The following is a 15,803-nucleotide window of genomic DNA, read 5'->3' as shown; positions in this document are numbered from 1 at the left end:
TTCTATGGTTAAGAAAATGAAAATATCACGAAAATATCGATATTTTAGTGGCCTAAGTCCTATAAAACCAAACGGAAAATAACATTTTTTGGGTAAAAATCCGTAAAATTTGAGACTTTAAATGTGACTGTGGGGGTGGTTGACATTCTAAACTCACTTACATTTGCCTTGCTTGATGTTTTCCGCTACCAAAACCAAACATGGAGCTCTCACTCTTTCCTCTTTTCTGTTCAAGCACTTCACACCATTCTCACCTTTCTCCTCCAAACCCAACTCAAATCCCACACCTAATCAGATTGCCACCATCCCCAAAACCCCCGCTTCACACGTTTCAGACCCACCAGCTGCTTCTGCCGTGGCTTCACTCTGCTCTCTCCTCTCTAACCAAACCGCCACTGTCGATAGTTTGTTGGGTGGTTTCAGACAACATCTGAGTTCGCAACTGGTGCTTCAGATACTCATGAACTACAAGCAGCTGGGGAGGAGAAGGACTCTGGAGTTCTTCACTTGGGCCGGGTTTCGAATGCACTTTCAGTTTGATGACTTCGTGGTCGAGTACATGGCTGATTTCCTAGCTAGGAGGAAGCTATTTGATGACGTCAAGTGTCTGTTACTGACAGTTTCATTGCACAAGGGCCGTGTTTCGTGTCGAGCAGTTGCGACTTGTATTAGGTTTTTGGGTAGGGAGGGGAGGATTAAGGAGGCACTTTGTGTGTTTGAGGAAATGGAATCTAGATTTGGGTGTAGGCCTGATAATCTTGTGTACAATAATGTGCTTTACGTGCTTTGTAAGGAGGAATCATCTGGGCATTTCATTGATTTTGCTCTTGCTGTTTTTCGGAGGATTGAATCGCCTGATGTGTATTCTTATAGTAATATGCTTGTTGGTTTGTGTAAGTTTCGTAGGTTTGAGGTTGCTGTTGAGGTTTTTGGTGAAATGTGTAGGGCTGGTGTGGTTCCTACTAGGTCTGCAGTGAATGTTCTTGTTGGAGAGTTGTGTTTGTTGAGTGCGAAAGAAGCGGCTGTTGCTAGAGTGAGGGTGAAAAATGTGCGTAGGCCGTTTAAGATTTTGGTTCCAAATGTGCATGAGAAGAGTGGTGCTATTCAGCCAGCAGTTGGAGTGTTTTGGGAAGTTTATAAGTTAGGCTTGTTGCCTAGTACTTTTGTGATAATCCGGCTTCTATCGGTGCTTTCCCAATTGGGGAAAACTGAAGAGGCTGTTCGGGTCTTGAAGGCTGTTGAGGGGAGGAAACTGAGTTGTGTTGAGGAGGGCTACTGTATTGTGATGAAGGGTTTGTGTGAACATTGTTGTGTTGAGGACGCTAGTCATTTGTTTGGGAGGATGCTCTCTCAGGGCATGAAGCCAAAGATCACTATTTATAATTCTATTATTTGCATGCTTTGCAAACTAGGGAATTTGGATGATGCTGAAAATGTTTTTAAGATAATGAACAAGATGCGATGTCTTCCAGACAGTTGTACTTATTCTGCATTGGTCCATGCTTATTGCGAAGCTGGAAAATGGAAAGCTGCTTATGACTTGATGATAGAAATGCTTGGATTGGGTTGCTCTGCGCCTTTTCACACTTATAGCTTAGTGAATAAACTTTTGAGGGAAAACAATCGAATGGATTTGTGTTTCAAATTGGAAAGGAAGTTGGAAACCCAGATCTTGGAGAAGCTATGCAAAGATGGTCGATTAGAGGATGCGTATGAGAAGATGAAATCAATGATTGAAAAGGGATTTTACCCACCAGTGTATGCAAGAGATGCATTTAAGAATGCATTTCGAAAGTGTGGAAAACTAAATGAAGCTCAGGATTTGTTACAGACGATACATGAAATGGACCACAATGAGGAGAAACAACTTACCGTCAATGAACCTATTGAGAAGAAGTATTTTTCCACCAACAACTAAAGAATAGTGAGTTAAAAAATTCTAATTTTTAGTTTTTATCTAGCCTTATATGTTGTTAATGACTGCTCTTTCTTGCTTTTCTTTTATGGATGTAGCTGTGTAATATTCTTTTCTGATCCTATGCATAGATGATATTCAGAGAAGAGTAGTCAGTAGTCACTGCCTGAACCAAAACAGAATCTAATTGCTATACCTGAAGCAAAAAATGTTGTAACTGAAATCTATTTGTTATGTGTATAGACTATCAAAATAGACTAGCTTCAGAAATGTTTACTTTTTTCTTCTGTTGTTCGTTCTCTCTAGTTAAGACAGCTTTTGTTTGAGTTTATGTCGCCATCTTTAATGGTTCTGGTCACCCTATACATTAACACGACTAACAATAAAGTCTAGAATTTGCTTCTCTCGACTACTAATGAAGTTGATCTTAAAGTCTATAAGTTACTTCTCTCAACTAACATTACACAGAACAGTTCTTTCCAAAAATCCGTACTGACTGTTGCACTTGTAAAGAAACAATGTTATCCAAATAGTCCTGTTCGGCCAGGACATGAAAATCTCTTTAGGGGAAAACCCTTTGTTCAGCTTTCCGATATTATCTGAGTTCAGTTTGACAAACGCTTTCTTCTTGATCCTTATGATTTTATAAATCAACTCTTTATGTGTATATCTTTGATATATCTTATATTTGTTTTATTTTTCTTTAATTTTAAACCCCAAAAATGTCAGAACAGGAACCTAGAGAAAAGGAAATATTGGTTACAAGTCTTATCTTCTTGGGGTGAACTCATATACTCTTTGCATTCTAAAATCTCTCCCTGTTGTCTTGCCCTGATGCTTGTGTTTTTACCAGTGCAACTATGTCTCCAACAATCCAATTTCTCAAATCAAAAGCTATTCTGGAAACATTGTATTTGATATGTTTCTCATCGATTCCTTTTCCTCAGGTAAGACCCAATGAGTGGAATGAAATGATGCCTTACATCAACACCTGCATGTAAAAGATGTTTTTAAATTTGTATAGGAAATAATAGTTTTATTATTGCAATGTTGGTTGCTCTGTGCTATATAATTGATCTTCAAGTCAATTTCCTATGTCAATTTCATATTAAAGCTAGTCTAATTCGGTTTTGTTTCCCATGTAGTGTCAAGAAGCAATTATGCAGATAATTAGATTTGATCACTGGGAACAAGGACTGGACTCAAGTTTCATGAAAAGAGCATGGAAATAACCTACCAGGAAAGATGCATCTTTCTGTGTTGGAAGTTGCCTGGCATGTACCTGCTGTATGTTGAGTGTTTGGTACATTGCCATAGATCACTATCATGACCAAAAGTTGTTGTCATCAATGTGAGAAATCAAACATTCAGGTTTTTGTTCAGATTCTTGTCACCTTGTGGTATAGTAGTGTACAATCTGGAGTTGCAGTCTTCTGCTATCAATTGATTAGTAAATCAGAAATTACAGCATCTTATGGACTCCATGTCAGCTTGAATTTGAAAGATTATAAGATGGTAAGAGAGTGGAAAAAACTAAAAGATGTTATTTGAATACCTTTAAAGAAGGAGAACAAAGTGAACAGTTGGGGATATGGTCAGGGCAAGAGGACGAGAGGGCGTATTGATTGGCATTTGCAGTGCTTCAGTGCGCTCCATAGACGCATATGAGGAGCTTGATGAAAGGTAAAGATTTGTTAGTGGCTGCCCGAGGGAGGCACTGAAAGTTAAGTGAAGGGAGTACGTTATCAGATTGGCACAGGGGAGAAGGTGTCTGTATGTGATGACCCCTGGATCCCAAGATCCTACACCTTCTAGAGCTGTGGAAGGTTCGGAGAATCTTAAGGTGGCTGAATTGATTGATCCAGATACCTCAGAGTGGATGGTTGACTGGTTACAGGAGTTGTTTTTTGAAAAAGAGTTTGACGTGATTTGCACGATTCCCATTAGTTTTCGTAATCCTGATGATCGCTTTATCTGGCATTTTGATAGACATGGCTGTTTTTAATTAAGTCAGGAGTGGATATCATATTGCCAGGTGTTTGAAAGCAGATCAGTCCCAGGGCTCTACATCAAGCCTGAACAATGGCAATGATATGTGGAAGAAAATTTGGGGAGGGTTAAGGTGATGCCGAAGGTGAGAGATTTTGTGTGGAGGTTAGTACGTAATATTGTTCCCACTAGAACTCTACTGGATAAGAGAGTTCAATTGACAGATTGAAGTTGTCCCTTCTGTAAGGGTGAGGAGGAATCTGTTGTGCATTTAATTAAGGAGTGTGATATTACAGCTTGTATGTGGCTTGGTAGCATGCTGGGTTTACGCGCTCAGAGCCATAGTTCAACGAATATGGTGGACTGAATTGCTGCTACAATGGATTTGCTTACACCCCAGCAGATTGAATGTTTTTTTATGATGTTATGGGCCATTTGGGAGGAGAGGTATAATGTTGTATGGAACAACAAGATGGTGGATCGTGCTGGTGTGGGGATTAGGGCTGCGAAGCTTCAGTCCGATTATATAATACAGTCCATCCAGTATTTCCAAGAGTAGTGGGCACACGTGGGGTTGTGAAGTGGGAAGCCCCTCCACGAGGGAGACTCAAGCTCCAGCTCAATTTCGATGGAGCTTTTAGGGATAGTGGGACTGGTGGTGCCGGCATAGTTGTTCCTGATGAGGAGGGAGAAGTAGTTGGTGTGTGGTCTAAGCAGATGCCTCATTTGAGTTCGGCTTTGCATGCCAAAGCCATTGCGTGCTTTCAACTAAATAAAACATATGTAACAAAAAATTGATCACAAGGAAGAGGCATCGAGTTTTGCTTGAGGGAAGATCTAGCTGCATCAACCATGACTTGAAGAAACGGTTTCAACCTTGTCAAGGAGCCCACATAAACAAATGTAGTGAATTCAATATCCCGTCGTAGGATTAAACAGCTCTAGCTATCTCAAAATGGCTTCAAAATCAATGTCAATGATGAGACGTTCAGAACTCTCCGTATCGCTGTGGTTGACCACATCTATATATTCATGATCCACTGAGATGATAGAAGATAGAACTGTCAGAATGTCTGAATTTAATTTCCACAATCGATCCTCAATAAATTTAGCATAGGGTACTATCCTAGAAGTCATTCTGTAGAACGATAATCTGAAAACAAACAAAAATGCAGACACGTGTACAAATAAAGTGTGATTTATTGAATATCAAGCGCGGGTTACAATCTTTGTGAACTCCTCTGATTCTATCTCCGTATATGACTTGGGTCAAGGGTGACGTGCACTTAAAGTGGATGGCATGATGCCGTTTTCATGTACCCATGGTCGTCTCAACAACAAGTTGTACGAGGTCTTCGCATCGATGACATAAAACAAGGTGTTTGATTTTAGCTCTCTGATGTCCATGTCTAGTCTGATCATCCATATCGCTCTTTGTCCTCCTTGGTTGAAACCTTGGATCATGAGACGACTCCTTGATAACTCATCAACATTGATGCCGAGTTGAGACATGGTTGACTTGGGCATGATATTTACTGCTGACCCTCCGTCTATGAGCATACGATTCAACTTCCGCTCTCGCATGTACCCAGTCACAAAAAGAGGCCGATTATGTGGCTTAGAACCCAGTTGGAGGTCATCATCTGTGAAGTGAATGATATTACAATATGCATCACACGCGCCACATTCATTCATGCTTGTGGAGTGTTTTCCTACGTCGATAAACAACTCCACAAGCGCGCATCTCGTTGATTTTGGCAATTGCATCAAGTCAGAGAGGCTAAGTTGGAAAGGTAGACTCTCCAATTGTTTCAACACCTCATTCTTCTTTAACACTTGACTTGCACCTATTTCTCTTGCTTCAGGCTTCTCGTCTTCTTTGGAGCTGACTTCACAACTTGTATCCATTGAAGTGACATTCGGTTGTTTTGTCGACAAGTGTTCTCTTGACAAGTTCCGGCAAAGAGGCTTCCACAAACATGGAACAACTTTTGTCTCAAAACATCCTCGTCCGTTATCCTCCATTCGGAGAGGTGATTTCTTATGACTTGGTCGGGCAACCGGTGAGTTTGGCATCATACCTTTGCGAGTTCTTCTTCGGGTGACCAATATCCATCCTTTATCATCGGCATTAGAGGCAACTTGGAGAGTAGGCGTGGAAGCAGGACATTCTTTAACTTCTTTGGACTTCTTATGCTCGCATGCATTCTTTGTGAAACAGAACGGTGCTTTCATCGGGTGAAAAAGGAGTGGAACTGGCTCGAACGACCCGAATGTTACGGTAGTGCAATTGACTTCAGCAACGTCATCAACGTCCAGCTCGATCTTCCCTTGCTTGGCGAGGTTCATTATCAAATCCTTGAGAACAAAACACTTCTCTATAGGGTGACTAACGAGGTGATGATATTTGCAATAGTTTGGATCGTTGACTCGATGCATTTCTTCTGGACGTTTACACTCCGGAAGCTCTATTATCTTGTTTTCGAGCAGATCCTCTAACATGCCCGCCACATCAGAGTCTGGGAACGGGTACGTCTTTCACTCCATCTCCTTTAACGTGCGTTTACTCCTATCGTAGGTTCGAGGAGGTTCCACCTTATTAAACTCTTTCTTATCCCGCGTAGAGATTTTAACCGGTGCAGTATTGATGACTATTGATTCTTTGGAAGGCTTCTTCACAACCTTGTCAAATCTGTTTCCGAAGGCTTTGTCTTTTCGTTGGTCGACCAGGGTTTCATTCTTTCCCTTATGACTTGCCAAGCTTAGCTCCATGTCGTGGGCTCGAGTAGCCAACTCTTCGAAAGAACGAGGCTTGATTCCTTGCAAGATGTATAACAAATCAAAGTGCATACCTTGGATGCACATTTCAACAGCTGACACCTCTGACAGTCGATCCTTGCAATCAAGGCTAAGTGAGCGCCATCTATTGATGTAGCCGATCGCGGGTTCATCCTTTCGTTGCTTCGTGTTAGTTAGCTCCATCATGCTCCCCGTCTGCCTTGTACTATAGAATCGATTAAGGAACTCGCGCTCCATTTGGTCCCAACTATCAACATACTCCGGCTCTAAGTCTGTATACCACTCGAATGCATTTCCCTTCAACGAGCGAACGAACTGCTTGACAAGGTGATCGCCTTCTGTCCCGGCGTTACTGCAAGTCTCCACGAAGTGGGCAACATGTTGCTTTGGGTTTCCTTTACCTTCAAATTGTTGGAAATTTGGTGGATGATACCCTAGCGGCATCCTTAAGCTGTCGATCTTCTTCGTGTAAGGTTTGGAGTAAGTGATGGAGTCACGAGAAGGACCTCCATATTGAGCCCGAATTGAGTTGGTGATGATGTCTTGCAATTGCTAGAGTGACAAGGAACCAAGCGAGTCGCCATCGTTTTTGGACGTTTCTCCCTTTTCATTTATTTTGCTCCTGCCAGGCGACCCTTTGGTGGAGTTCTCATCATTGTGGTCTTCCAACTTGCTATAGAGCTCAGCAAATTGCACATCCTTTTCTTCAACCGTTCGGGTGAGCTTTTCAACCATCTCTAAAAGATTGGAGAGTTGCTCCTCGACTGTGGATGCCCCCGTCAGCAAGACCTGCGCATTGTCAGAAGAGGATTCATGTGTCATAGAATGAAAGTTATCGCTATCTTCTTTGGGACTTCCATGGTATGATGCCGTGCTTGATTCATCATCAGAGAAAATGTCTTCTAGGATAGGGTCATCTTCTTTGGGACTTCCATGGTATGATGTCGTGCTTGATTTGTCATCAAGGAAAACGTCTCCAAGGATAGGGCCATCACCATGAACGGGTAGAAGAGATTGCTCACTTGGCTCCTTCTCCTTTGACACTTGCTTCTTCCCGCTTTGAGAGGCATGCTCTATTGCTCCCAAGCTCTCCAAGGTGATGACTGGTTGACGAGGCTTACTAGCAAGTGCCATGAACGTCGTGGGTTGAGCTCTAGCCACGCTCCGAGTGACAAGGCAATCGGTTCACTCTTTGATTTGGAGGATGTTTGCTTGGACTTCTTGACCAGCTCGGCCTCTCTGCTTAACCTCGCGGTTGTGGACTTGGATTTCTTCGTTGGAACGACTTGGTTGTTCTTGGAAACCATCGCACAAACGGATTTGATGTCTTCGGAGAAGGAGATTAGAGGTCAAAAATGTCCCACTGGGCGTGCCAATTTGTAGAACGATAATCTGAAAACAAACAAGAATGCAGACACGTGTACAAATAAAGTGTGATTTATTGAATATCAAGTGCGGAGTTACAATCTTTGTGAACTCCTCTGATTCTATCTCCGTATATGACTTGGCTCAAGGGTGACGTGCACTTGATCTTGAGAATTTGAGTTTGACTTGGATTTGGATGTGATGAAGAACGAGCGATTTGGCCGCTTGATGATTCTTCGTGGACTTGAGTTTGGATTTGGGTTTGATGAAGAACGAGCGATTTGGCCGCTTGATGATTCTTCGTGGACTTGAGTTTGGATTTGGATTTGATGAAGAACGAATGATTTTGTGGCTTGACGATTCTTCGTGGACTTGATGATCTTCGTGTACTTGAGAGACTTCGGGATTTGTCGAGAGTGATCTTGCTCAAGTGATTTTCTCTCTTCTTCTCATCTCCTCTCTTCATGTTGAAAGGGGTATTTATAGTGTCAATGTTTCTATTTTATATAATATTTTAATGACACAAAAATAATAAATTATTTAATTGTATAATTAAATCAATATATATTTTTTGATTAATTTAAAATTATTTATTCTCATAACTAAATTAAACAAAAAAAAGTTGATTTAATTATAACCGTTAAGGAATTTATTAATTTAATCAAATGTCCGATTACCATTTCGAATCATCAATGACATTCAATTTTCGATTTACGTCGGAATCACGTAGCTTCAATTACGATCATCCATTTATGTGCTGACACGAGTTTTATTCGGATCCGCACCAACTTTGTTGACTTTTGGCCACGTGTGGGATTTTGTCGGACTCTTGGTCGATTTAATTTTTTAACGAAGATGATTTTACTTCGTTAAATTTCATGTGTCTACACATTCCTCCACCTATTTTCAATTGCTTGAAACAATTCCAAAATGTACATGGAAACTGATAATTGCATAATAGATAATGAATGACTATAATCAACAAATAATAACAGCAAGTAGGACAACCATACTTCTATAATAAACATATTGCAAAAAGAGAACAAAGACATACCTCCAGGGACCTTTGCACTATCCTGCCATCTAGTCGAACACAGCCACATCATAACCAGACCGCCTGAGAAGCTTTACCAAAGTTGACTTTAGGCAGTTGGCATTACAAGTCATCATCATACAAGGAATAATATATGACATTCTGTCTAATATAATTAACTTAGAGCTATGCTAGCTATACTTTAATCAGAGTCAATGTCATTATCACATTCTTGTGTGTTTCCTTCATCTTCTGATGGTAATTCATCATCTGGAGGGACATTATCTATAAAATCATTCTCATTTATCTTGCTTTCTTTTAAATCTTTGCTGCTCAAACAAACAATTTCAAGTTCGACATCTCTTCTACAAGATGTTCTTGGATTAACATTCTCTTCAACAAGATGAATGATATTGCTAGCTTCTTCATGCTCTATTTCATCACTATAACTTGTTTCTGCATCATTCTTCATTCTTAGGCACATCCCATATATGCCTATGACGAATTTTTTGAATGACTTTCCAACCAGCACCTAAATTTGGATCATCAAGATAAAACATTTGATGTGCTTGCTTTGCTAGTACATATGGATCATTGACATATCACTTCTCGTTTACATTCAACGATGTCAAATGGTAATCACGAACGAGACTTCTTCTCTTCTTTGTATTTCTTGTATTAAACCACTCACCTTTGAATAAAAACACTGAGTAGCCATAAGGGAATGCCAATTTGACAATGCTAACCAACCATCCAACAAAGTCACTCTCTATTATCGGGAATCCACTGTATTCATTTTGGATCCCCTGATAAATACACACAATGAATATGTATCCTATAAATTCACACATTAGTAGTTTATAATAATATAAATTGCAGAACCAAATGCGGACACAAAGATACCAACATAACCCCAAAACAGAAATTCAAATAACTAATTAAATAAGCAATAAATTTTGACTCTTGATTTATAGCTTCTTACCAAACACAGTATCTGCTTGCAAATACCAATTGCTTTGGTGTGACGTCAACAACGTAACTACACAGATTTTGGTAAAAAGCATGAACCCTAACTACACAGATTCAATTAATCGAGAAACCCACAGAGAGGACGAGAATGAACCTGAAGATGGAAATACAAAAATGAACCTGGATATTTTCAAGGAAGAGTACGAATCTTAATAAGAGATTTAAGTTAACAAAATTTGGTTTCAAAGTGAGAGGGATAGGGATTGGGTTTTGTTGTGTTGGAAGCGGAGAAATAAGTTACACATACGAAGGTCAACTAATATTATGGGAAAGTTTTTAGTAAATAATAAAAAAACACAGAGAAAGAAGACAGAAAATAAATATATTTTCACGTAAATTATATATTTGATTAAAAATAGTTTCTTAGTATGAAAAAATAAATCTAAGGGAAGGTGTTTAAAACTCTAAACACTAAACACCAAACTCTAAATCTTAAATAATAATAAAAATTAAGTAAATTATATTCAATTAAATTTAGTTTTTAATAAGATTTTCAATGTGAAAAGTGCTCTAAACACTAAATCGCAATCTCTAAATTCGAAACTCTTAACTCTAAATGAAAGTGCGAATATTCATCCTCATAGTTTAAGCGAATGACACTCTATTTTGGGAAATCTATGTGAAGAACGGAATCCAGGTGAGGAAGAAATCTCTTCAAATCTTATGAGTGATTGAGGAGTATCTCTCTAAAGGAAATCCTAGTGCGGAGTGGCATTCATATGAAGTCGGTGTCTCTTTGTAATTTAAATAACTAGTATTCCCTTTAAGACAAATCCGAGTAAGTAGCTAGTATTCCCTTTGAGTGTAATCAAAGTCAGGAGAGATCTAGGTGAGGAGAAATATGTCTCCTTATAATTTGAATAACTAGTATTCCCCTTAAGACAAATCCGAGTAAGTAGCTAGTATTCCCTTTCAGTGTAATCGAAGTGAGGAGAGATATAGTTAAAGAGAAATATGTCTCTTTGTAATTTGAATAACTAGTATTCCCTTTAAGACGAATCCAAGTTATTAGCTAATAGTCATTTTCAGTAATCAAAGTGAGGAGAGATCTAGTTGAGGAGAAATATGTCTCCTTGTAATTTGAATAACTAGTATCCCCTTTAAGACAAATCCGAGTTAGTAGCTAATAGTCCCTTTCAGTGTAATCGAAGTGAGGAGAGATCTAGGTGAGGAGAAATATATCTCTTTGTAATTTGAATAACTAGTATTCCCTTTAAGACGAATCTGAGTTAGTAGCTAGTATTCCCTTTGAGTGTAATCGAAGTGAGGAGAGATCTAGGTGAGGAGAAACATGTCTTCTTGTAATTTGAGTAACTAGTATTCCCTTTAAGTCGAATCCGAGTAAGTAGCTAGTATTCCCTTTTGAGTGAAATAGAAGTGAGGAGAGATCTAGATAAGAAGAAATATTTTCACATCATATATGGGTGAAGAGTAATTTGGCTTCGAGGAAATTTTAAATAGCGAGCAATTCAAATGAGGAAAAGCCTCCTCAAAGTAAGTATGAGGGAGATTAATCTCAATGGAGCCATGTTTTTGCACAAACTCATTGTACTATGTAGTTGAAAAACTTTGAAGATAGCTAGTCTCTTTTTACCTAAATACATCAATTCAGAAGGGTAAAAACGTAATTTAATGGGATGTGAATCATTTGCAATATATACTTATTTACAAGATTCTACATTATGTTGGTAGTACAGTTATATCATATCTGCTTATGTAGTAACTAACATGATCAAAGTCCTCCTCTATTAATAGATTTTCATATGAATCTGACTCTGAAACCATGTTTTCTCTCCAACCGATCCCATTAAACATGGAGATGCTTTCACCAAGCAAATCATTCATTTTAACGTCAGTGATACACATATGAACTTGTCTAGGATATATCAAGAATTAGTACAAAAATATCAGGTACGAGGAGCTAGCACTGCATTTGTCTCTTTTCTTGTTTGTATCTATCAAATATTGGTTGTGCTTGAAAGTGTTTGGAATTAAATTGACTTCTGTTGAAGGCTCCATTAAAGAGAGTAACAATGCAAAAACCGAATGCCTTAAACAGAGCCATTTATTCAACAAAACAAAAGCTCTATTGAAATGGATGAACAAGCCATTTATTCAACCACTATATTGCGTTTTCAGAGACTTAAGCACATTTCAACTGCATATTATGACCAAATAAAGATTTCTCAATAAGATAACTCACATAAAAATGAAATTTCTTTATTAATTAAGTCTCCGATCAGAAATTGATATGAGCACTTTGTGTTACGTTCTTAATATATTTTTACCTCCATTTGTACTTTGTTTAGCCCTTATTGTTGTAATATCGAGTCATTGAGTCACAATAGGAGTCTTGGATGGTTATAGATGTGTATTTGTGCGTAAACGAGTTTAAAACGAAGATTTGGTCTAGAGTCATAGTTTGAGTAGGAATCCTTATAGGACTAGGAAACCTAGTTGGATTAGGAGTCTTCATCTTTCTACGATTTGGTCGCATTGGCGATATCTTGAGAGTCATGTTTGCATTAGGAATCCTTGTTAGACTAGGAAACGTACCATTTTGGAAAGTCCTACTTGAAGTCAAACTCTTATTACGAAACTTTCCTAAATGAACTTTCTTGTTCTAGTAAGTTTCCTTTTTGCAAATTATAAACTTTCCAAATCTAGTTGAGCTCATATATTACATGTGTCTTTTTAAGACAACAAATGTCTAGATTAAGACATGAATTTCGAAATGCATTATCTTTTCTTATTAATTTCGGTTTTTATTTTCAGATTTGAAGAGATAATTCAAGGAATAAAAAGAGGAGTCCGATTTGAAGAGATAATTCAAGGAATAAAAAGAGGAGTCCAGCCGTTCAAGACTCTTGAGGATTTATAGGAGTTCCATGCCATGTGGGATAGGAAGAAGATAAGGCACGGCAAGGCTTGTGAAGGAAGCTAGAGGAATACATGGAGTCTGTGTGAAGCAAGGAGCTTGAAGATGAAGCTACTCACGTTTTCAGCCCATATCCAAGAAGAAAAGGCAGTCCAATGTCGTGCTATCCAACTCATACATGGACCAGCCCATCCAGTCGTGTAACCCTAAAAAAACAAGGAGATAAGAGCTTATTCTACAAGAAAAACAAGGGCAGCCATTCGATCCATTCAAGCAAAATAATCCTAGCCGTGCATACATGGATCAGCCCATCAAAACCCTAGCAGCCACTCCTCTCCTCATTCCTCTATAAAAGGCACAGTCTTGCTCACAATTCATTATCACCATTCTCTCATAAACACAGCCGAATTGCTGCCTAAAAATATCCAGAAAATTCAAGCCAAAACTTCATCCATCACCACCTTTGCCGTGCCATCCTCTTGCTTCTTCCACCACCGAATTCATCTTCCTTCATCCTTTAAGGTTTCTAATGTGTGATTCATCCATGGCTTGTAATTTTTATTTAGGTTTTCTGTAATTTTTGAATTTATTGTATGAATTCTTGAATGTTATTTTCGGTTTTATATATGAAGAACATAAATTCAGACTCATTTGGTTTTATGTTTTGATTGTATAAACTCATGAAAGATGTATGAATCTGTGTATAATAGCTATGGGCAGTAGGGTTTCGAAATTAATTTAGGTTTTATTTCAATTAATTCCTTGAATTCGTACATCTAAATCAATGCTTGAGGAAGCTAAGGCCATGGTTCTCCTAGGGTTGCGATTTCATTCACCAAAGTGTTCATTGATTGAATATGCGCTTCGTGTTTCAATTATTGATACTTGTTTCGGGTTGTGATAGTTCTAAGAATTTGCATGCTTAATCAAGATGAGTGACGCCATGCTTGTGTAACATGTTTCCAATTCGACTTATTGTGCTTATGTGCTACTTTGTTGTTTAACTAGTACACTTCGTTGTATTGAACTCTTTTTAGCATATGTTTATGATTGAACGCTCGTTGATTCTAAATAACTAAGAAGTCTTAACGATTAGATGAACCGTTTCGGACTCTAATTAGAATTGGAATTGAAATGGACTTAAGAAGAATCGAAATAATTTGCTGCCTATATATTGTTCTATACGTGTCATACATGTTTCTTGAGTAGAATTCGTGTTTTGGTTATGTGATGAGTGGTTGATCAATTGTATATAAGTAATTTAGGATTTATTCTAAGTAGTAGTTTTATAATCCAACTCAAATCCCCCAATAACATGATAAGTGTTGAGGCCTTTTTGATTCCCCGGACTGAACGATCCCTGCTTATTCTATACTAATGATGATGTTTTTCAGGGTATTTTATAGACGTTCTAACAAACGCTCTATCAGAAATAATTTTGCCAAAAATGAATATCCATATGCTGAAATAAATAAATAAAGATAGAGTAAAAGATATATATAGTAGCAATCAACCCGCCAAAATTTATTCATGTTGCATTTTGATTAAGTTTTGTTACCTAATTGTAATTATCTTTTATGCATGTCGTGCTTAGGCTTCCTTCTCTAACCAAATCAAAGAGTCCACCATGTCTTGTAGAGAGAATTAGATTCGTAGCAGTTTAGAATCATACATGTAAAAGGTAACTAAACCCGCCCACGTATGCGCCTTTATTTAGATTCTTTCTATTTTTGAATTCTTTATGCAACAGTCTAAAAAAATCTCTCTGGCAAAACAAAACGCAATTCGTCGAAGGGTCTTTCTTTCAATCCAAATAATAGAACAAAGAAACCACTCAAAAAGGAAAGTTAGATAAAGAAGTTTCAGTAAGAACTAGCACTAGACTTCTTCCTCCATCTGTGCGTTTAATGTTTTTGTTTCCATATATGAATACTCTCAACAATAAGGTAACCAAATCTCAATTACTTATTTTGATTAACTGTTAGTGTCCCACTAAAAATAAAATCTCACTATATTTATCTTTTTTTAGGCGAAATAAATTTGTTACGTAAAAGAGGCGATTAATTTTGATTCTATTCCTTATCTTCCAAATTTACTTAGTTTCCTGCTCAAATTTTGGGATAAAATAATAAATTTAGGAGACAAAATTAATCTTCTCTCCAATTAAATTTTGGGAAAAAAATATTGTTTGTCCCTGTTATAACTTTTTTGGTCTCTAACATCTATCCGCGGATAATTTCTCAACAACAAAACTTTTTGAGGCAAAATTGAAAAAATTGTCTCTAACACAGTGTTTGGGTGACGAAAATTTGCTGTGTCCCAAAAAAATGTCTCTAAATGGGTTATCTCTAGTAGTGGGTGCCTCTTCCAAACGTCGAGACATTATTCGAGAAAAGCAGGCTCTTAATATTATTCAAGCATTGAAAGTTGAAGAACTTTCAAGTGCAAGAGGGTTAAATCAAGAAATTGAGATTAAGCGTACAACCGATACACGTTGGAGGTCACATTATGGTACACTCATAAACTTTTATGGCATGTTCCCTTCCATAGTTGATGTGCTAGATGAAATTGCAAATGACAAAGTAGGTTCTGATCACAAAGATAATGCATACATTTCATTAGGGTTATTACAATCTTTTGATTACACATTCAGTTTGCATTTGATGAGGATTGTACTTGGTATTAGTCATGAGTTGTCCCGGCCATTGCAAAGAGATGATCAAGATATAGTAAATGCAATAGATTTAGTGAAAATATGCAAGAGAAAGTTGCAGAATTTGAGGGATAATGGATGA

General features: G+C 38.0%; 2 protein-coding genes across 4 annotated transcripts; both read left to right on the top strand.

Moving 5' to 3' along the window:
• Positions 1 to 153: 153 nt before the first annotated feature.
• Positions 154 to 5,036, top strand: LOC126790271 (putative pentatricopeptide repeat-containing protein At1g12700, mitochondrial). 3 transcript variants are annotated; one of them, XR_007671705.1, is made up of 3 exons: positions 154 to 1,924; positions 3,061 to 3,608; positions 3,640 to 5,036. XR_007671705.1 is itself a non-coding variant. In XM_050516446.1 (2 exons), exons 1-2 carry the CDS (start codon positions 176 to 178, stop codon positions 3,083 to 3,085), a joined length of 1,746 nt encoding a protein of 581 aa, XP_050372403.1. In that variant the 5' UTR covers positions 154 to 175; the 3' UTR covers positions 3,086 to 5,036. The 3 variants fall into 3 exon arrangements, 2 of the variants coding, with proteins under 2 accessions (XP_050372403.1, XP_050372404.1); XM_050516446.1 differs by having other exon boundaries at positions 154 to 1,896; positions 3,061 to 5,036; XM_050516447.1 differs by lacking the exons at positions 3,061 to 3,608; positions 3,640 to 5,036 and adding an exon at positions 2,769 to 2,862.
• A 10,299-nt stretch (positions 5,037 to 15,335) lies between these two features.
• LOC126792155 (uncharacterized) lies at positions 15,336 to 15,803 on the top strand. The gene has a single exon (XM_050518637.1). It carries the CDS (start codon positions 15,336 to 15,338, stop codon positions 15,801 to 15,803), a length of 468 nt encoding a protein of 155 aa, XP_050374594.1.

Source organism: Argentina anserina, chromosome 4 (genome assembly GCF_933775445.1).
Source record: "Argentina anserina chromosome 4, drPotAnse1.1, whole genome shotgun sequence".
NCBI lineage: Eukaryota > Viridiplantae > Streptophyta > Magnoliopsida > Rosales > Rosaceae > Argentina > Argentina anserina.
Note: the sequence above shows the minus strand (reverse complement) of the source record. Positions and strands in the feature narration are given on the sequence as shown.